This window comes from Trachurus japonicus, chromosome 7, assembly GCF_045865225.1.
Source record: "Trachurus japonicus isolate A0001 chromosome 7, Traja_1.0".
In the NCBI taxonomy this organism is placed as follows: domain Eukaryota; kingdom Metazoa; phylum Chordata; class Actinopteri; order Carangiformes; family Carangidae; genus Trachurus; species Trachurus japonicus.
In genome coordinates this window covers 16,756,971-16,779,987 of record NC_140913.1, presented here as the reverse complement: position 1 = coordinate 16,779,987, position 23,017 = coordinate 16,756,971, and the positions used below count along the sequence as shown (strand labels likewise).

Below are 23,017 nucleotides of genomic sequence, written 5' to 3'. Positions count from 1 at the left end.
AACGAACATGTTGATAATTAAATCCTGTGCTAGGTGCCTTTCTACCAATATGCAATACATGAGATACATTTTTTGAATTTTGTTTACAGTTAACACAAGTCAAATTCCAATACTCTTTTGTCATGTTATTGTTCAATGACCATTGCTAACTTACTGTAGAAATAAAGATGAGAGATCTTTTGGTGGGATCACACAAGCAGCAACGCCTGTCAACGTGTTGCCATAGAAATTTCTTAAAAATTGTTACCAAAAGACCTTTGTTAGTCTGCAGAGTGACCAATGAGTCTGAGTTCTTCATCATCTTCAGTGGTCCATGATAAATGCTCTGATCCTCTATTTCAGTCAGGCAATCACACATCTACTGTTTTAACTATTGTACAACCACAGCGGCAGGACAGCAGGCTATGTCAAATAAAAAAGAGACATAAGGAAACATAAACTGTAAGTAACACAGTAACCCATCATAATATAACAATGTGTCATCTACACATATCATAGCCCTCAACCTATCGTTGAACTCTTTAACATTACCTTAATTATGATCTCATCTATACACCTGAAAAGCTTCGTGACTGCACCTCACACTGTTGTGACGCTACCAAAGTGACAAAATCTGTCCACAGACGTATGAACACCTGCCTCTGTGCTACTTCCTGCTACAGTAGGTGTCTCCAAGACCGCATTTTACCCTGATGACTCACACACAGATGCACAAGGTGGAAACAGCACTGATACAACTGGTCGAGAATATGAAAGCAATGAAGCATACTTAAACCTTCAGAGAAATAATTTTAAAAAAACACTACAGTAATTTATAAGACTTTACAGTTTGTTTTTTGTTTGACCTTACTCTTCAGGGTTCCTATTGGGCCATAGATACCAATCCTAAAGAAGACTCGGTGCCCAGCAGGCCAAAGAAGAGACCGCGATCTGGAGAAAGGGTAAGTAACCATAATGTGTAAAATCCTCCTTTTGATACTAAAGCTTTGTCATTTTAACAGCCTTTAACAGCCTACCACATTATACTGTTCAACTAGTGTTCACCGTTGTGTTTTTTACATCCCTACATTCTTGGATAAAAAAAAAATTTCCCTCGACCAGCTCAAGCTCTCTGTCATAAGAGGGGCAGAAACCAGACTTTTACTGAACATGAGTGTTAATGATGTAGCAGGGTTAAAAGATACAGTATATGAGCTAAAAAATGTTTTGGAAAACTAGATGGTAAAAATAATATTACCAATATTTGTGCGTATACAGCTACGATGATGCAACGAAGGCACCGTCAATCATGACAGACCAGACTCTGCACTGAATAATGCAAAGCAAATGACAGTTGAAGACACAAACAGCAAATTAATTAATTATGTTCTGCTGTTGTGTCATTTTTGCGATTCAGTGGTATAAATTGTGATCAGTAGCAAACTGTGTGGACCAGCAGTACCCACATGTTTTGGCACACGATGCATCTGCAGCACAGTCATAAAGGAGCTGGGATTATGGGCTAGATCACTGATACCAAGTAAAAAAAAAAAAAACGAGGAGATGGGGTGACTTGGGAAAAGGGTTTAGGGGATGCAGCATCTATACCCCACACCTTCTGTGCTGTTACTGGGCAGGCTCACTCAAAACCTCTAAAATAAAAAATAAAATCTGAGCCTCCCCTTTATTCAGTTCTGTCCTGAATGTTTGTATGTTGTCATTATAATAATTAAATAATAATAGTTAAATAATCAGACATTTTTAACATTTTCAAACAGGCCACAATTTAAAAAGGTTGAGAATCACTATTCTATTGCTTTTGCGATTTTGTTCTCACTGCATGTTAAGCTATTTTGATCAATCAGTCTAATTGTCCACGATACCAGCAGATGATTTTCTTTAGCAATGACTAAGACCTGTCCCCCAAAGTGCACGTTGTCCTGGCTTGGCTGAACAGATTGTCCTTGCTCGTGCTGTTTGATTGATATCGACTCACTTATTACAGGAGCCTGCTCCTATAGGAGAATGTGAGGAAAAACCCCATGGTCTGATAACAATACATGCCATGTGCCATTACAGCGTGACAGCCTGTCATCGCAATTAAACCATGTCATGATTGTATACTCATCTGGGTCAGGTGGGTTTGATTTACATGTTAATACGTGTTAACCACAGGCTCCTTGGATTTGCAATTTTCAAGATGCCACAGAAACAGCAGGAACAATATATGAGAGAATAGTGAGAACACAGAAGTAGGAACGAAAATTAGTTTTGGAGGAATTGATTGACAGCGGCAAAGGCTATAAATATAAGTAACCCCGCATCAGCTCGGCAGAACGCAGCTGCTGTTCAGTCATTAACCTGAGGATCTGAATCAAAAGTTGTACGGAGCGAGCATTATGATGTATGGCATGTGTTATATCACCTCTGTCTGCCTGGCTCACTGCTGTTCCCACCCTACCTCTGACTACTGTATGCTTGGCATTCAGCTGTCTGTCTCTTTAGTAGCTGATTAAGCACGCTGAAATATCAAAACTACATCCGGGCCGAACAAGCAGCAACTCAGTATTCAACACATTAAACAGATGAAAGTCACCGCGACTGAGCTTAAATGAAGCGATAACTGCGCCCCAGAGAAGATACATGCTATACATCTCTATGGGAGCAAACAAACAGGAATAATTAAAGATGCTGCTGCGGCGCTCAGTGGCACACCAGCACTCTCTGAAAGAGGAGCTCAGGTATCGCTGTCAGTGCTTATACTTCAGTTACACTTCCTCCGGCCAAGGTTGAGCAACCAGTCAGGGACATTATCTGGTGTAGTGGACCAATGAGTCCTGCTGCACACAAATATCGTTATTATGGCCTATCCCATTGTTGTTTTTTCCCCTTGTTTGCACAATACACAACAGCTGACTCACTGAGGCTTTTTTGACTGTACACCAAACTGTTTTTATTGCTGCGAAACCTGCTGAGCCTTTCATCACAGAGCATCACAACTGGTCATCCCCCCCCTTCTTTTCTCACCCCTGTCTCTGACACTGTTTGTACATCTTGATCATTATCTTTGTGTTTGTGTGTTTATCTGTTCGTCTGCCAGTCTTTTCTCCGTCTGTGCCTCCATAGCTCGCTTTAGCCATCTTCCCTCCTGGGAACTCAGGCGGGCGCTGAGCAGCAAAGTGCACAATCACAGCCGTTCATTGGAAGAAGAATTGCGGTAAAACAGAGAGAGAAATGGGGGGAGAGAGTGTGAAAGACAGGATGCAGGAGGGGAAAAGTGAAAAAGACATCAAGGTAGAGAGAGAGCGAGCAGAGAGGAAAAAGTCAAGCTGCAAGTGGAAGGAGGAAAAAGTAAGAGGGAGAAGGAGGAGGGAGAGTATTCTAGGCTTGTGTTCCAGTTAATTACCACAGAAGGCCCCGGGGCTGCCATTAGACATATTTTCTTCACCAACGATTTTTTTTTTTTATTACAAACATTAATTAATTCAGAGGCTTGTCATCTCGTCTTACATGGATGGGCCCTTCGACCCCTTTTCTTACGCCTCACTTGCACTGCTGGCAGACGCACTGTGGGCTGTCACATGGGCTAAGGAGAAGCAGGGAGGTTTTAAGTGGTAAGATTTATAGCAGTATTAGCGCCTGGAAAAAAGGAAAAAAAAAAACAGGTAGGCTAAATATGTCGTAGTGTTTTGCTTGCACCTGGGCTACACAGTCAAAGTCTTTAAAGTCTCCTGATGACAGCATCTCTGCAAATGAGAAGATTTGAAGTTGGCAGCGAGGCTAAACGTCAGCTGCGTAAAGGCATTGTGTAACCGTGTAGACAGGGAGTGTACACTTAGTTCAGTACTTTCGTCTCCGGTGCCCTTAGCATAATCACTCTCTTTCATTTTCCTGTATGCCTCTCCGTCTGCCTGTCTGTCTTTCTGTCTGTTTGTCTGTCTGTCTGTCTGTCACCACTCAATTATCTCACCACCTATTCTTCCTTCTCTCCCTCCCTTTTCCCACAAGCCTTCCTCACTTCTCTCTTCACCTCTCTCTGTCTTCCTTTTAAGTGCCTCCGCCAGGGAACCGACAACCCGTTTTCACTGGGAGTTTATCATAAATTAAAGATTGCATTGTTACCAACCAATCCTCTTACTGTAAGCAGTTTGGGAAGGCAGGCAAGCTGTCTTGAACCCTGAAAGGAGTCAGACAAGGAGAAAAAAATATTGTCCCCATTTTTTTTTTTTTTTTCTCAAGTGGGCTGCAATTTAGCCCCTCATCGATCTTTGAATAGTTCCTCATATCCCCATACTCAGTTAACCCAACATTAGCTCTTTGTGAAGACGGCAAAAGAAACAAACTGCCAGTGATGCTGTAGATATGTGAATAATGCATGAGGATGGCTTGATTTATCTTATCAAGTGCGAGTGATGCGCCCACTTTCATGGCTGTTTAAGTGTCCGACATTTTACACAAAGTGCCCATCAGCCACTTCACACAGTTGCAGCCTGGGGCACGCTGGTGAGTCAGGAGGTTCAGTACAGAATCATGAACTTGTAGCGCTCAGAAAATACTCATAACCTTTGTCACATTTCATTTCCTTCCTTGTTTTTTACCGTCACTCTCCTCTGCTTATTTCTAATTAGTGGAGAACATATTGGGAATATTTTTGCATTTTAATTAATAGGCAACATTTATTACTTAGTGTTGAAAAAGTATTTGTGCACCTATTCAAATGTTCTCAACTCCATGTGAGCAGAGAAAAACTCATGAAACTAATTTAACTTACCCATTAAATATTACAACCAGTGGCTCATCTTCACATCTCATAACAAGAAATACCAATTTTTGGTAAATTATTTGTCTGTATTCACCTTAAAAACATTTTTCTCTCACTTACATGCTGCTTGTAACAATGATTTGGCCTTGGTATAGTTTGGTATCAGATGAAAAACACATTTTGGCATCACCCACTCACCTTGTGGATTCGTTAATATAGCATAGCATAATTAGATCTCTAGACAGATTATGCAGGTGTGTATCAGGTAAGCAGAGTTACACTGTGAGTCCTGCCACCATGCTACTCTGTGACTCTACACATTAATAAGTTGCAACCAACACGTAGTTAAAACTTCATACGTACTGTACGCCCCAGGTACCTCATATAGAGTGCATGAACTGATTAGAGTTCAGAGCACCTCTCTGCATACATTTGCATATTAATGAGGGGATGCTGATTTCTGAGAAATTGCCATAACTCCTTAACACTGAATTCTAACAAGTTGAAATAGATAGCAGGTCTGTAGTATGCAGGGGTAAATGTGTCAGGATAGGAAAAAAAATCTTCAAAATTCGGCGGCACGGTGGTGCAGTGGTTAGCACTGTCGCCTCACAGCAAGAGGGTTCTGGGTTCGAACCCGCCGGCCGGCTAGGGCCCTTCTGTGTGGAGTTTGCATGTTCTCCCCGTGCATGCGTGGGTTCTCTCCGGGTACTCCGGCTTCCTCCCACAGACCAAAGACATGCAGGTTAGGTTAATTGGTGACTCTAAATTGCCCATAGGTGTGAATGAGAGTGTGAATGGTTGTTTGTCTAAATATATATGTTAGCCCTGCGATAGACTGGCGACCTGTCCAGGATGTACCCCGCCTCTCGCCCAAAGTCAGCTGAGATAGGCTCCAGCTCACCCGTGACCCTAGTGCAGGATAAGCGGTATAGAAAAAATGAATGAATGAATAAGGTGAAACTGTTTTTAGACCTTGTGTGATCGTTCTTGATGACAAACTATCGGCGTTGTGAGCGCACGTGTTATTGTCATGGCGATGCTGGGACATAAGACATCCCAAGTGCCTCTTGTTATTTGTCATTTATCGATCACAATGTTTGTAATATATCTCACACGGATTCAAATGAGACAGCTTGACCTCGTTGTTGGAGTTACAACAACTTTTGTTATTCCATTCCCCGTCATCTGTCCTGTTTTCCCACCAGGCATCTACTCCCTACAGCCTTGAGTCAGAGTCTCTGAGGATGGACTGCATCATGTCTGGGGGGGCGTCTCCCACACTGGCCATCAATGCTGTGACCAACAAGGTACGACGTTATTTAAAGCAACACAAAACTGGAAAAAAAAAACCCACCAGTTTAAGATGTTTATCCCAACAGACATATATTTCTTAGTGTGCAAAGTGCTTCTTCCCAAACACTGTGTTCATTTATGGTTTAAGGTAAGAGGGTGATTAATAATATATAATTAATTAATTCAAGAAGAAAATCTGCATTTTAATCGGTAATGAAACAAACACTTCATGTTATCAGCTGTTAGTATCTCCCAGTTTGAGACAGAACCTTGCCAACCTTGACCTTAAATTATTGTCAAAGGTTTATAGATGATTGTGTTTCAGAGAAGCCATTTGGGTGGCGAGAAGCAGAGGAGATACATTAATATTAACTATAACTCAGCCTCTGCAGGCCTCTTTAGTTTTGAAGGCAGAGAGTGGGTGAGTAATGAGTGGTTGACCTGTAATGCTGCTATGTATTGGTCATGATATGAGTCAGCATCCCAAACTGTTACATACAGAAATTTTAAATTGTTGTAAAAAACAAAAACAACAACAACAACAACAAAACAATGCCCAGAATGCTGCTGCTTTATTGGCCTGAGCCTGCAATTATTATGAATTTCTCAAAGCCCAACTGCAGGAGAGTTGTGTGTTTTTGCTCTCTTGGTCCCCCTACATTTGGGAAGTCTAATTCCCTTTTACAGTGCTGTCGTACAAGCAAATTGAGCGTTTCTCAGCAATACATGTGCATTTACTGGCACAAGTTGAAACCCATCTTACCTGCAGAGACATTACTTCGGTCTTGCATCCTGTATCTTGCCGACAAGAAAACACCAGTCCAAGGTTTACCCATGTCCAGTCCTTTGTTCAGCTTCTGTCTCTTCTTCTCTTCCACTGACAATGTCTTATTTGGTCTCTTCTTCCTCTGCCATCACAAACATACTGAGAATAGTGGGCTAGCTAGTTTCTTATAGCTAGGTGACAGGTGGTGATGTTGCTGTGAGACATGTTGCTGAAAAGCGATACGTACGTTGTTGCGATGCCAGCCAGGCAACAAAAGTTACTTGGTACAATGCCAGGACAGCAGGGGGCACTGTGTCAATGTCATGGGCCATTCTCCCAGTTACAAGTCAATGACACATCAAAATAACTAAGTATTGATACATAAATACATAAATAAATATTAAGACATTATGTCTCTTTAACAGTCTGAATGAATTAGACAGTAGGAAGTCAGATGAATCCTACCTGGTTATACTTATAACATACCGGTATAATATAATAATAATATACTTCCATTATACTGGGTATAAGACTAAACTGAAGCAGAAGTAGACGTATTTCTCGCACCATTAGTGGTTTACACACTCAAACACATCCTTACGCAATGACACACATAAATGCACACACCACGAACTGACTTGTATGAGGGTCAAAGATCAAGCAGCAACTGGGACCTCTGACGCCTGTCTGCTCACATACACTGACACATATACACACGGACAGAATGATGATGTGTAGTTCACAGCCCCTTCTCCTGACCCCGACTAAAGAGAAATTTATCCTGCAGCAGCAGCAGCAGCAGCAGCTCACATAACTCTGAGTGTTTGGTCTGGATGTGATGTGAACGTCTGGACTTGACAGCACATTTTTCCATCATAGTCTTTTCACAGATCTAGACCAGAAAAATGAGTCATTATGAGACCCTTTGATCACAGGAAATTTAACTGGACTTGATAGTTTTACAAACCAGGCAGTTGCTGTTAAATCTGCTCCTTAGATTTACATTTCTTCTGCAGTTTTTTCAGATAAAATATAAATAAATAAATATGATATGAAATTGCTACAGTAATACAAGGATAACCGATTCATATAATTTGGTATATAATCAGATTTTCTATTACCTCCATACCATGTGATGACTAATCCTAATGATTATGATGCTATGTAAGAGAGAAACTGTTTGTAGAAATGGACTATACAAATAAAATTGCCTCACCTTGCCTAAAAATGACATTGACTCAGCTGTACATATTGGCCATCTCTGTTTCTCAGTTTTTTAAGACACCCCAACAAATTAGTCATGGAGTTTGACAATAGAAAGTGAGAGGTGAACATCATTAGCAGCCAAGCAGCTCAGCATCAAGTGTCTTTGTTGCAACATTTCCCCCCAGACAGTTTGCTGTGAAGAGACAACAGGAAGCTGTTCACTCACCTGAAACGTCAGCTTGCACTTAATCTGTTTTACCGCAGGAGAGACAACTTAAACTTGATTGGTCTTAGTCATCACTATACATTTTGAAACAATGATTCACTGCAGCATGAGGAAGACCTTGAAGATAATGATGCCAATGCCAACGTCAATGAAATCCACCCACATCCAGACAGGTGGCGTCCTGCAGGCGCAGCAGTGCATCAGACCCTCTCCAATAACACCTCTGCTCACTGATATTCTGTTTGCATTGGAGAGCCTGTGGTTTTAAAAAAGACATTCTTATAATATGATACTTGGAAATTAGGATAACAGAAGGTATTTTCCTTGACAAAGATTATTATAGTCATCATTACGTTCAGATATTGTAATGTTTTTACTTGCATTCCTACATTCCTAGTGAATGAGGCTCTGCTAAGCCTGAAAAAACTTGAGGTCTTCCTAGAAACATTATGATGTGTTTGATGGTTTCTTTTCTTTTCTAACAAAGAGGCATGAACCTCTGTGCTCTTGTAAACTACAGAATCATTTTCTAGTTACCGATACTACACTGACATAGTAAGAGGAATGACAGATTCATTCACCCACAGAAATGTTCAGGATAAACACTCAAAACTCGCCACTCAAAAACACTTGTTTTTTACCGCTGCAAGATGTTCTACAGGGGAGATCACTGCCCCAGAGAGCGGTTACTGTTGCCTCACCCTAAGGCTATATTTTCAGATTTGTCTATACAGTTAAATGTAGCCTGGAGGTAATGCCGGCGCACTGCTTCACAAGTACTGACAGTCAAACAAAACAAGAGAAATATGATTCAACATAATCCTGAGGCACTGCTTTTAAAAGCTCTGTGATCTGTCACCACTAGACAATATGCAGTAGACTCCCTCTGAAGTGAAACTCGTGTCTTCAGTGGTGCCAGACTCTCAGACAACAAAGTAATTCCTGTTACGCAGTGGTCTCAGGGTCAGGACACCAAATTAAAATTCCCATGTTTAAGGGGAAAAGTTTAGGTTCTGGGCTTTTATGCAGCAGCAGGGTTAATTTGCTTGCAGCACTTTAATTTCCATATTTCCCCATGGGTTGTCTCACAAGTTAATGGTGCATGTGTAACTTCTTGAGGTGGGCAGTGTTCACTTCAGTCTGGAAGTGGCTTAGCAAATGGACAAAATGAGGAGGAACGATAGACTCATGACTGACTGGTTTTGATAAACATTTATGATGCACTGCCTAAAATGTTGGCCCTGTATGTTACCATTTACATGAATGTGTGTGTGTGTCTATCGATGTGCGTGTGTGTCTGTGTGTAGGTAGCGCTGTACAACCCTGAGGCAGAGGGCAGTGAGAGTCCCGGGAGTCTGGGAGGCAGCCTGAGCAACAGTCTTTCAGAGCAGAGTTTGGCGTCTGTCAACCTGAACAACCTGAACACGGCCGTCAGCAGCGGCAGCAACGTACACAGCTACACACCAGTAAGACCTGCTCTTTATTTCATCTGCGTATTTATCTTTGCTTATTTTTTATCTGCACTACAGTCGACCTCAAGACGTTCTGCCTAGTTGAAGGACACTCCACTTTTCTTTTTCTTATTTTTAATCTTGAAAGGACCGGTTTTGAATGACATTTAAGCATTTAAATCAAAATTATCTGTGTTGTATGTCCTTTGTTCACTTTATTCTCACATGATGTGGATGATTCAGGCACCCATGCAGACACTCTCAGTCAGTACAGAAGGTGTGTGATGCACCCTCAGCAGACTGAGGAGGTGGTAACCAGCTAACTACATGAACGCTGGAACACTGCTGAAACTCTCATTTTCTATTCGATTCTCAGACTGCAAGCAAATATATTTCATTTATTTTTGTGGTCTTTTGCAGAGCACAATCAGTGTATACAGTATACATTATTCTGTACTGTATCAGTATGGTTAAGCAGATAGTATGAAAAAATAAATCTTTCATTTGACTGAAAAATGCATGGATAGACAGAACAATTTCAATCACTACTACCCATACGCAGAATTTATCTGGGCTTGTCAAGAAAATCAAATTGCCCATTGCAAAAAAGGAGTTTTGTATTTATCCATTTAGAGGTGTGAAAATACAGTTCAAAGTGCAGATTGACTTAAAACTCAGTTGTCCCTCAGTGGATGCTACATTCAAATGCACCCATTATTTATCTTGTGAACTGAATTTCGAGTTGCAGCTGATTATCAGAACTGTTTGACCCCTCACACCCCTCAGGGTCGGCACCATAAAATAAGCTCTGTGCCCGTAAGAAACGCTGGTACTGTATGCTTTGGAAAAGTAGCCTACTTCCATCACACAAAAACTAAACTGTAGGGGGAAAAAGTAGAGATCTCCATTTGTGCTTACAGTTTACCGTGACCAACAACACCTGACTACTCTAGTACTAGTAAGTTTGAAATATAGTGGCACAGTTTAATAAAATAAAAATCAAACAATTTTATTAGTTTGCATCTAAACACGGAGACTGTGCTGTTTGTGTTTGTGTGGCTCTACAGGAACAGAGAAGTGTGTATGTGCAGCACTGTCTCATTAGGACATTACCAATGGCCACCTCACACCAACCATGAGTTTTTACCAGGTCCCACATACAGTACTGTACATACACACACACACACACACACACACACACACACACTGTGAGCATTATTTAAATTAAGTCTGTGCCGTATCGTCTGCTGTTGTAGTGCCTACGGTCTTGGCCCCTGTGAAGTACACTCCAGACTTGGCAGGCCACTGATACACTGAGACATATTTGGCCTGATTTCACACTGGCTGTTTAAGTGATTCCTCATCCTTTACAAAACAAGGTCCTTCGGCTATTTGAATTGATTATTCTCAAGCAGTGTATGTGTGAGATGATAATAAGTTGCCTTTTTATGAAGGAGGGGGTAGATTAGCCAACCCATCTGTCAGGACATAAACTGTCCCATGCTGAGCAATTCATATTCAGAGCAAAATATTAGTGTAAACAACAAACAGTTTATCACAGGCGGATCAGATGAAGAAACATTGCTGGAGTCTGTAAAGGATAACTGTATAATTTTTGAACTAAAGCCTTATTTTCCCATTGACAAAAACAGTCTTTTTACCTTATAGAACATGAAAGTCACTGATCTACTGCTACCTTAATCTGTTCATTTATTTTACTGGATCTAAAATAAAATGTCAGTTGCATCAGTGGCAGTATTGACAGTTCATCCTTAATAATGGACCAATCACAACGTTTTTCATCATTTCCACCCATAAAAAGTTTGACACAAATTCTTCTATCCTTACATTTGAAATGCAAAGTCATTTTAAATGTTACTGATGTAGCTGGACATTATGAAACTGCTTTTACTTCTACGTACACTGTAACCATGTGGCGTGTATCAGGAGAGGGCAGGGAGTCATTGAGGTCCATATCCACTCTTTGGCCAGTTAGCATGTAGGGAATGACACCGAGGTGGTGCACGTTTATAAATACCTGAGTGTGCAACTGGACAGTGAACTGGACTGGTCCCTGAGCATGGATGCCATCTACTGGAAGGGACAGAGCCGGATCTTTTTTGGCTCTGGTCCTTTGATGTCTGCAGTGAAATGCTGCTCCTGTTCCGGTGTTTAAAAGGCTGGGAAGTGTCTCTTTGCTGGAATCGCAAGCAACTCATTAATGTCTGAAACCTGGAACCATCCCAGCTGACATTGACGAGGGTGGGATACATACTCCCACTCATATTCACAACCATGAGCAATTTAGAGTCACCAATTAATCAGACCTGCATGTCTAATGATTGTGAGAGTACACAGAGAAAACCCATGCAGGCATGAGGAGAACATGATAACTCCACACAGACGGGCCTCAGCCTGCTGGCAGATCCACTGTCACTGTGAGGTGACAGTGCCAACCTCTGTACCACAGCGCCACCCAACAATGTGTTTTATTTAATTAGCTTATCGTATGTTATCATGTTAAGTGAAAAGTAACAGGAAATTATGCATATTGAAAAGATGTAGCCCAGTGGAGTACAATATAGCATTTCTCTGCAAAATGTAGTTGAGTATGTTGTATGATTTGTGTAGTGCTTGAAATACTGTCTATTCATGGTCTCAGTGTACAAACCTGTGGGAGCACTTTGATATATTCCTTGGAAACCCCTTCTATTCACTCTGTTTTACTCGGTGTATCCTATTACTCCACATCGCTGCAACAGATTAAGTTCACCATTCGAGTCATTAAAGTTCAATTATGTCTAATCAAATTATAGAGACTTTAGTAAAATGTGTAGCACTTTTGACATGTCTGTCAAAGTGTTTGCATCTGTTCCTTTAAACCAAATGTAACACAATTTTAAAGGCCAGTCTCAATCCAAAAACATTTGGTCCAGAATTACAGAAGTGCTGAAAAATTCCCACCCCCTCATTATTTTTCCCTTGTAACAGCTGCTCACCTTTTTACCATCAATCACTTTTCCCCGCTCACCTCCCACCTGCATTAGCAAAGGTCAGTGCAATCTCATCTCGTTAACCTCTCATTTCTAGAGGCCATCTTTTGTTTTCTTCCTCCCTGCTTCACATCCACCACCCCTCACCCTTCTCCTCTATCGTTCCAGACCTCATCTGTGGTCTAGTCCAGTGGGATCAGGGTTAGTTCTGCCTCATTACCTGGCACAGGTGATACCTTCCTGACTGACGGTGATTACTGGTGGCACCACTGGCAGAGATCTCAGTGGCACCAGGAGAGTAGATGGAGAGGCTGCAGTCAGTGGGTGGAAGACGTAGATGTGTGGGGGGATATGACATGCAAAGTTGCTTTATATTTGTGGAGGCACACTGATCACAGCAAATTGCTTCTATTTGCTGCGTGGACGGTGAGGAAGATGACAGTCAGGATGAGGTGAATGAGGGTGGAGGAAGATGAGCTGCATTCACAATAGGAGACAGATATGTGAAACACCATATTTATTTTTTTGTATGTTTCCACACAAGTGCCTTTATTGCAGTTACATGAAACTGAATTGGGTATAATCATCAGTCTAACCCACCTCTGACTGAAGCAAAAAATGATTTGTAGATTTTAATACTTTGAATTTGAAAGGCACAAACCTTAACCCTGCATCTAATTAAATTCTTTGAAATGCAATGTAGTTATTACTGAATTTTAGTTCATCATCTGTCTCATCATGCAGCTCTCCCTTAAATAAAATACAGAGTTACTATAAAAGACTTTGTTTCCCATGTACAGTCTATAGGTGTTGACTGACAGGCTGCAGCCCTCTCCAATGCTGACATTAGTGACCACACACTCGTACTTGACCAAGCAGGCCAACAACCTGTTCTTCTCTCACAGTGAAGTTTTATGTGAAAATTGTCAAGTCAAATCTATTTTATTTATATATCATGATCAAATCATAACAGAAGTTCTTTCAGTGCACTTCTCAAATTCAGCAGGTCGACATTCTTTATAATATTACAAAGGAAAGGAGAGATAAAACGTATTTTCCTGAAAGTCGTCTAGTTCCTTATGGTAACACTGGATCAACCAAGCTGCGAATGGTGTCTAACTTTGACTACCTGACCTGAGAGAACAGCAGAGGCTCAACTCAGTGTCGCGTCAACACTTGGGTGTATGATTTAAAATTTAAGTTGCATATGTAGAACTTGCAGCTCAAAATCAAGATACAATTTGATAAATATGATGATATAACATTCAATAATGTGACATTGCCTGTACAGTACCTGTGAAAACCATTTCAGTGAGTGTGTTTGTGAGAGTCAGTGTGTGTTCTGATTAGAGATCCTGCCACAGTGCTGAACCACAGCTATAGCCAGTTTTTTCTAGCTATTGCATAGAGACTCTAGAGTGTTGGCTTCTCAAAGATATTTATTTTATAACTGTGTGCCATATACTGTCCGATCTCACTGTTTATGTAACCAGCTCTAGGTAGCCCGTATGAACATATGGCAACACTGAAACCTGCATGCCTCGTTGCTGATCCACTTTCTACCTCCCCTGTATGAGCAGTCTGTGGTGTGTGACTGTTTCTTCACATATGTGCTCATGTTTGTGTAATGTTGTGTGTCTCAGACCTGTTTGGGAGGCTGATTCAGGCAGGAGGAGATATGCTCCAAATCATCACATGAGCACAGCTAGAGCACCAAAATGATTATTGTTATTAGTAAAAGTTATTGTTGTGATTATTGCTGCAATAAAACCTTAACGCAGGAGTCTGGGGTGAACAGCGATTCACCGGGAATCTGAATGTTTGGATTATTTTATTGGCCAGTACGGAGCTTTAATTGATGATTCTGTGGTGGTAACGTTATAGCTGCTCTGATTTCCCAGTTTGTCTTTTTTGAATGTTCACAGCGCATCCCTCTCACTCTTCCCTCTCCTCTCTATCTGTCTCTCTGTCTTGTAGGTGAGTAGCCACTCAGAGCCTTCATCCCAGTCCCTGAGCCTTCAGCAGCCCGCCCAGCCCCCGCCGCCTCCCCCTCCTCCCCCGCAGCCGCAGTACAGTTTGCCGGTCCCGGAGCTGCGGGACAAACAGCTCTGTTTCTCGGACTTCGAGGACCTCAGTGCTTCTTTCCGCAGTCTTTACAAGTGTGTCTTTGAGCAGTCTTTCTCACAAGGTGGGTGTCAACATTTTTTTCCAGTGCCTGTGTGTCTGTCCAACATTTATAATGACACTAGTGTTCACAGAAGAAAGAAAAAAAAAAGTGTAAACCTTTGTCAGGCTTCATGTGCATAATTAACTGTCAAGCTTAAGCTCCCATTGAAATTGAAAGAATTTAACATTGCTTTCCTCACAATGAAAGCATTTCAGTATTAACCTCCACCACACACTACTCCTACTCCATTGTATTTTAATAAACAAACAATCTGTTGTTCCGCATATCTGCATTTTACCGCTCGCTCAGTCAAATGAGTAAAGGCAATTAAGAAGAAGAATTCAACAGAAGGAGAAAAAAAACTCTAAAACACATCCGCAGTCGAGCAGAGCAAAGGGTTCTGCAGCTTTGATAGCAGCTAATTAGATTGGTTCTAAAGTTTGTGAAGCATCTCGCTAATTGCTTCCTGAAGCTTTCAGGTCACCAGGCGTCCTCCTATTTGGACCCCCCACCATCCCACCATCCTCCTATCACCTTCCCTCTCTCGCTCTCTTCTCCCCGTACACATCCACAACGTATGTTATGCAGCTGAAGAGATTGAGTCGCTCTGTTGAGCTCGGCAACTGCTGCCTGCATTCACCCTCCAACTAGGTCCCCTTCAATTTGCGGTCAGAGGCGCGCGCACACACACACACACACACACAGGAAAGATGAGACAATGAGAGTACTAGTTACTGGATGTAACGCAGAGGCACAAAAAGGATTAAGCAGATGGTCGACGGGGTCCTTTAAGTGTGATGCTCAGCAGGAAATAGTGGCAACAGTCATTGTGCTTGAGAATTTTAGTCACAATGAGTCATCAGGACAGTGGAGCTCATCGCCACGGTGTATGCAACACCAAACACCAAATCTGTAACTGACTCAGGTGGGGCTGCAGTAATTTCCTGTCAGATTGTTATCCAGCTCCATCCATATAAATCACAGGCTAAACATAGACAAAAATAACAATAAATGAAGACATCAGGACTGGAAATTAGTTGAAGCAGAATGAGAAGTTAGTTGTTCAAACAATTTATTTCATAATAACACTCCACTTTTCCTTATGCCAAGTTAATCTCAAAGGGATAAATAAAAGTGCCATGTTTCCAATATTATAAAGGAGACTTAGTGCCTTTGTTTCGTCCACCAACCTGCCAAGCTGCAGGAAATGAGGTCACCATCTTCCCTTCCTGAGTTACAGCTACGAGTGACCACAAGTGTTTTTACAGAACGTTATGATGTCACTATGAAGTTGACCTATGACCGCCTGGATATAAAAAGTAATCAAAGTAATCATTTTAACCTATTAGACATTTCTGTTATATTGTATGCATCCATGAGTGTTAACTTTTGTGTTTTGTGAGTTTACACTGACCATTAACCTTTGACCAAAGTATCTCAGTTCGTCCTTGAGCCAAAGTGAATACTGATATATTGCTTTCACCAGAAGGTGAGTTCACAGTGACTGTGACTATTTTTCATGGAGCATTGAATTGCCACCTGGTAGAGAAAGTAAAGAGATTGGAATAAAAGAAGAACACTTGTACGAGCAAGTAAAGTGTAACAACTCCCAAATGGCCGCATGTTCAGAGAAACTCAATGCGCTCATCGATTTCCTTATGATTTGTTGGTCACAAAACAAACTCAAGTCCCTGTGTTTCACTTCACTGATCTTTGAAGAGATCTTAACAGCGCTGCCCCTGTCTGTCAACGATAAGCAGCGGAACAGCACATAAAGAAGAAAGGTCAAAAAGTCTCAAAACAAAAGATTGATATAAGCAACTTAAGAACAAATATACTGACAGGAATATAAATAGTCTTTCTGCAGTGCACTCTGCAGGCCACACTTGATGATCGTCTCTGTGTTTATATTCAGCCTGAACACAGCAAAGATCCCAAAAGAACCATTTACCTGAACTCACAGAACTTAGTTAATGTTAAAAAAAAATGCAGTTGTTAGCATCAAAGCAAGAAAAGCACATACCTGAAAAGAAGACAGCACAGCACAATCTAAACATTTAACAAGGTAGCTTCCTGTTTTACAGTTTCTACGGCTGTCAGGATCCATAATTAGAAGTGAAGATAAAGCACGCTCATGGGATGACCCTTATGTATCCAAAAAACTTCCATTCACAAGAATCCTCTGCCGTTTCTCTGCCAAAATATACGAAATCCAACAGTTTTGATGATCGTGTGTGTGTGTGTGTGTGTGTGTGTATGTCAGTCACAGAGGAAATGTTAATAATAATCGACTGGACAACCACTGACCTGATCTTATTATATTCTCTAAGGTTACTAACCACATGGGAAGGTTCCCATATTAAGGCAATTTGACTTGAATTTTCATCAATCATTGAGGATACAACAGGCCGTTTGCACCATGGTGTCATGTAGACCCAGTGATTACCTTAATATATTGTTACTCACTGAAAAGTCAAACCTCTCAAAATGCGAGTTAAAAGGGTTGTATGGTGGTGAGAAATGTCTACTTTAATTCTTTTAGGAGCTCCCTGAAGGTTACAACTTCATTCTACTTTATCCCTACACAGTTTATTAGCCCTGTTAAGTTCATCCTTTACTTCTCTGAAAATCACTTTACCTTCCTGACTATTTCTTTTTTTTCCTGATCTCTGCTTAACTGCGGTTTGTTCTTTGGAGGAACTACAATCTTCACAAAAAATAACACACGTCTGAAGCCACAACCTCAGACAGGTCATTACATTTGTGGTGTTTTATTTAAGATGTGTCAATCTGTGCAGTAAAGAAAGCCCGAACCTGTCCTCTCCACAGCATACAGATGGCTCTTTGCTGCTCCAGAGACACTAACCTCCAAGTTGTGAGCATAGGGAGCATAGGGAACATGTCTTTGGGTTGCATGTCCATGCATGTATCAGAACGCATCTGTCTCAGTTTCCACTGGTTAAAATATGGTTTTCTATGTCATTTTTAGATTATTACATTTGAGCCTTAGTCATTATTAGTGGGTGTAAATCTGTGTGGGAAACATTTGGTTGGATGAAAATGGTGAAGTGAGATGGACAGCAGTTCAGTTCATCTTCAGAGACCTCTTAGTCCATGTAGTCACAAATGGATTTTCAGTTTTCCCATGTGTTCATTCTTCTGCCAGGTTTAATGGGGATGCCCGTTGACTCCAGCCAGCAGGCCCGGACCGCCTGCTCCTACCAGCACTCTCCCGGCGCTGGAAGCAGCGGCGGCCACCACCACCAACAACACAACCACGGCCAGACGCCGCACCACCCCCACCACACCCAGCAGCACCTCTCCCCTCACTCCACCCACAGCCAGCACCAGGCGCACGCTCAGCACGGTCAGCACCAACAGCACCCCGCGCACCCGCAGCAGCACCCGTCTCTCTCCCACCAGAGTCACACTGGACAGACTTGCCCCACAACAGGTGAGGACAAGTTACAGTACGAGTCAGGGAGCGCTTTTCCACTCGACAGGCATGAGGCATTCACTGTACTGTATGTGTAGGAGTTGAAAATGTTAGATGTCAGATACACACTGTTAATGTCAGTCTCCCAGCTGTAATTACAAGTAGGAGGTATGGAGGACTTAAAATCTCTCATTTGGATGAAGAAGTTTAGATGTGTCCACATACCCGTGCCAAAATGGCTCCACAGTTCTGGCAGTATCTGATTTCAACATGTTAATGAGTTGCTGCAAATGCATGAATTTTAATACTAATAATTATAAAGATCAATGTTGGACAACCTTTCAATTAATCTGGTGTGACTGCAGGACTAGCACTGTGGGTAATCTCCTCCATGGAGTCTATTAATTCTTTCAACAAGAGGCTTTCCTGTTTCTCCCACTCCGATGCCACGTTGTGCACACAGCATGAGGGGATGACTTCACCAGAGCCATGAAATCAGAGTAATGGGATATTCACAATGTTTTATTGTTGCTGAATTGTGACAGAATCTGAAAATGAATGGATTCAAAATGCTAATTGTATCAACAGGGTTTCTCTAGAGAGTTGTATTTACAGCTTTACATCAGCAGTGTACCTGAAACATCCTTGTACTCAAAGCACAGTCAGTGACCTGTACGCGTAAACTGCTCCAGCTGTCAGTCACCGCACATTATGTATAAAATGTGGAAACATAAGAAAATAACCTAGACCTACATGTCCATTATAACACATTTTTCTTCTCGGCTGCAGACCATTTTATTAAGTCTTGCGATAGGAACCCACAGAGTGTACAGTACAGTTTCATGTTTCATATATATTGATGCAGCACACCATCAAACCATGCTTCTACCTCTCCACACTCCCAGAGCCTCACAGGTGTAAATGCAATTCACCTAACAAAACAGAACAGGGTTGTCTCTGCACAGACTCATTGCATTCCTATAATACTCCATCTATAAGGTGCCGGAGAATTTGATATTATGAGCCTGGCCTGATACAAACAGGCATCTCCAAAGCTTCACTGAGGCTTTTCCTCCTCATATTCCCAGTCTTTGTTTTTTTTTCCCTCCCCTGTATCTCCGCAACACAGCTCTCAGGCCAGAGAAAAGGACTATTCAGACATTATTTATCTAGGTTAGTATTCCCCTCAACCCAGCTGAGGATGAATGAAGGCAATCCCTCTGTCTTTGATCCACGGTCTGAGAATGTATTGTTGTTTAGTTTTGTGGTGATGGGGGCTGTGAAAAGCATTTTCTCCTTTTTTTTCTCATAAGCAGAGCTGAAGCTGGAATCTTTCTGTGTGAAGTCACACCACCTTGTGGTTGATGGCTGAACTTAGACTCCGCTCCTTTTAATATGAGTCAGTTCACCTGTTTCAGATCATTTCACATTGTCATGCTACCCAGTATCACATTAAGAAATGCAGTCATTATGTCGTTGACTGTTAAGTCATTTATGAAAGAAAATGTGTTGGTGATTCCAGTCCTCGAATGTGTTTTCCAACAAATTGGGAATTTGATCTTGTTTTTGTTTGAAACAAAACCGTAGTGGGTATCATTTGATGTTGCATACACACAATGATTGAATGAATAATCAGAAAATAATCTCATTAGTTGCAGCACTCATTTTATTTAGTATTTTAATCCACTCGAGTCAAAAATGATTGAAATAAAGTATCTTACTGCATTTTCTCTAGACGCAGACACAGCATAGATTCAACTTTAGATCACCTACATGAATATGTACATACATATATTTACTCAAATCAGAACAATCATGATGTCATATCTGTCATTTAAGTCATCTACTCTGACATTTCATAAATGAATACTTTGTTTCGGTGCACAGTCACACACCTGCGGTTTGGAAACATCTCTAACACTAACTCTGCTTGGGGTTGGAACAAAATTAATTACCAAACGTTATCAATTTTCAATTATAATGACGGCCAATATTAAAGCTACAAGTGACGCCACTGGGCAAAAATAGTGTGTGAGCAGTGTGTGTGTGTGTGTGTGTGTTTCTCCAGGCATGTTATCAGACTGGTACCCCAACCTGGACTGGCTGAAGGAAAGCTGCCGCATTGCTACCAGCTACAACTGGGCTGACGTAGACCTCTCCCCATTTCAAGGTACTACACACACACACACACACACACACACACACATATATACACGCCCCTAACAGCCCTGCTGCCATCAGTGTGACCAGCATCTGAAAGGAGCATTGATAAAGCTGTCTACCGCAGCCTCTTTCGACACAGTGAGAACTGATAAAATGCTTATGATGCCGATCAGCTATTTTGATTAAACCATTATGATTCCTCTCTACACTTTCATATAAACTTGCCCTTGAGGCACAATATTATAATATGCAGTGTTGTAATAGCACTGGCCTAATAAAAATCATTATCCTGCGTCGGAGAGGTTGCCACTCTCTCTCTCTCTCTCTCTCTCACACACACACACACACACACACAGCCTCCCTCGCAATTGTATGATGTGAATAATCCAATTAGGCCCCGGCTCAGTAACAGCCTCTTATCACGGTCAGCGCACAAAGCCGGCAACATCCACACACGATGGATGATGACGGCTGGTCTTATAGCACACAGGCTGCCGCTGCTGCTCTCTCTCCTCCTGCAGCGCTTGACCTCCCTCACACTGCCGTAATACCATCCTCTGCTGTCTCTGGCTAGCCTCCAAAGAGCAGGAGCCGAACCTCTGGTGTCTGACGCTGCCAAACATGAGCCATCTGAATGTAATTTTGAGAAACATCAGAGTCTGTGAGCAGAGGCTTGGGTGTGCTTTTGTTAGACGGAGAAAGGAAGAAAAAAAGGTGTCATGGGTTGAGAGTCTCATTGTACGTTGTGTGAGACGTTATATCTTGATGTCATATGTTGGATGTCAATACTTATGATTGAGCATCCTCACACGCTCAGTATTTACAAGGCCTGGAATTTGTCTAAAAATAGTAAAAGCAATTAAGATTGTTAGTCAAATGTAAAGGAATATAAACTACCGGTAGATGGAGCAACACTGGACCCCATCAATCTAGTTGATCCTAAATAAGAACATTAGTCTGAATACTATGTTTTCTATTGTTTCATCTTGTTTTATTTTTCACAGTCCTGCAACGTCTAATTTGTCCGTCCATTAGCAATACAGCTAATTTGCAATCTCAGCTGGCATACTGTAGGGTGAGGGTGGGGTATACCCTGAACAAATCACAGGGCTGACATATAGAAACAACCTCACATGCTCTCATTCACACCTATGGACACTTTAGAGTCACCAGTTAACAGTGTGCTTGTGTTTGGACTGTGGGAGGAAGCTGGAGAACCTGAAGAGAACCCATGCAGACACAAGGACAACATGTAAACTTCATACAGACTTGCCTCCTGTGAGGCAACAGTGCTAATATAACGCAATTAGTATAATATGTTAATGTTTTATTCCGTGTGATAAAGATTCAAAGGTGAAGTTGTGAAAAAAACAAATAAAAGTCTAAAAAGGCACTGTAATTGTTATCATCTAATTTGCATAAAGAACTAAAAATGATAAAAGCTCTTTAGTTAGTGACAGTTACAGTTTCCTCTCTCTGTGTGGGTCAGGTCTGAAGGAGAGCATGCGACAGGCAGAGCTCAACAACTGGACGCTGGACGCCGCCCAGATGGCTGACCTGTGTTCCTCCATTAACCAGTTCTTCACCGCCACGGGGGTCATCCCTCCTCAGGGCACCACCCATCCGCAACCTCAGGTCCAACACCCAACACCACCGGGAGCACAGCAGCATCCAGCTCAGCCACACGGGGCCATGCACCCAAAGGCCAGCCAGCACAATCAGCACGGACAACACAACCAACACAACCAACACATCAGCACGGGTCAGTGTCATAGCGCTCACTTTAGAACGAAAGAAACAAAGAAACACAGAAAGAATCAAACAAACAAACAGATAAAAACGTGTCATCATGTTGGGGAGGTCCTTATATTTTGATTACAATGCTCTGAATTCAGTTATTTAAAGAGATAAAGACTTTTTTACCTGGCAATAGGCAAACTTTATGAGCTCATATGTGAAACTAACAGGAGGAGTCACCCATGACACCATCAGTGCCAGCACCAGTGTATTCAAATTTCACAGACTTATAAAAATGCGTTATGTTTCACCTTGGCAGTAGACATCCAGAGACCTGCTCTGGGACATTTTTGCATTTGCTCACTGCGGCGGTGGCTGGAGCTCCAGGCCATGTAGCTGAATTACAGTCTAAATCCTCACTGTGCCATTGTTTCCCCATTATACATTTACAAGGGAATTATGGATTTTGTCAGCTTCATGGCGACTAGAGTAAAGATGAGGGGATATTTCACACAGTGTGACTGAATTCTCTAGCTTAGCATAAGATGCCAGTAATTCAGTCAGCGCACATGACAACAGTTCATGCTCTGTGACAAAGTGAGGATACTAATCTGACAGTTAGTCATTGGCCTTTTGTCTGTTCTCCCACAGGGAACATGTACATGGAGTCAAGACAGAACATTTCCTCTCTGATGGGCCCACCAGGATACCCCCACATGCCTCCTATGAGCACCACGGCTCCCACCTTGACAGGTGACTGCTCTCTCTTCACAGGTCAGGAGGAGACATACACTATGTAGATTTACGTACTGTATATGCAGACAAAATATGGCAG

The 23,017-nt window shown here is 41.8% G+C and overlaps 2 protein-coding genes across 2 annotated transcripts in view; one reads left to right on the top strand and one right to left on the bottom strand.

The window, feature by feature from the left end:
• LOC146984474 (forkhead box protein J3-like) overlaps positions 1–23,017 on the top strand; it is a 54,248-nt gene that overhangs the window by 28,769 nt on the left and 2,462 nt on the right. The window contains exons 5-12 of the mRNA XM_085781591.1: positions 858–941; positions 5,950–6,051; positions 9,543–9,701; positions 14,657–14,867; positions 18,013–18,300; positions 20,351–20,452; positions 21,935–22,207; positions 22,834–22,935. Coding sequence (XP_085637717.1) covers positions 858–941; positions 5,950–6,051; positions 9,543–9,701; positions 14,657–14,867; positions 18,013–18,300; positions 20,351–20,452; positions 21,935–22,207; positions 22,834–22,935 — 1,321 coding nt within the window. The remainder of the gene's footprint in view (positions 1–857; positions 942–5,949; positions 6,052–9,542; positions 9,702–14,656; positions 14,868–18,012; positions 18,301–20,350; positions 20,453–21,934; positions 22,208–22,833; positions 22,936–23,017) is intronic.
• LOC146984468 (chymotrypsin-C-like) overlaps positions 11,389–23,017 on the bottom strand; it is a 246,211-nt gene continuing 234,582 nt past the window's right edge. The window contains exon 9 of the mRNA XM_085781593.1: positions 11,389–11,404. The gene's annotated coding sequence lies outside the window, so the exon portion shown is untranslated. The remainder of the gene's footprint in view (positions 11,405–23,017) is intronic.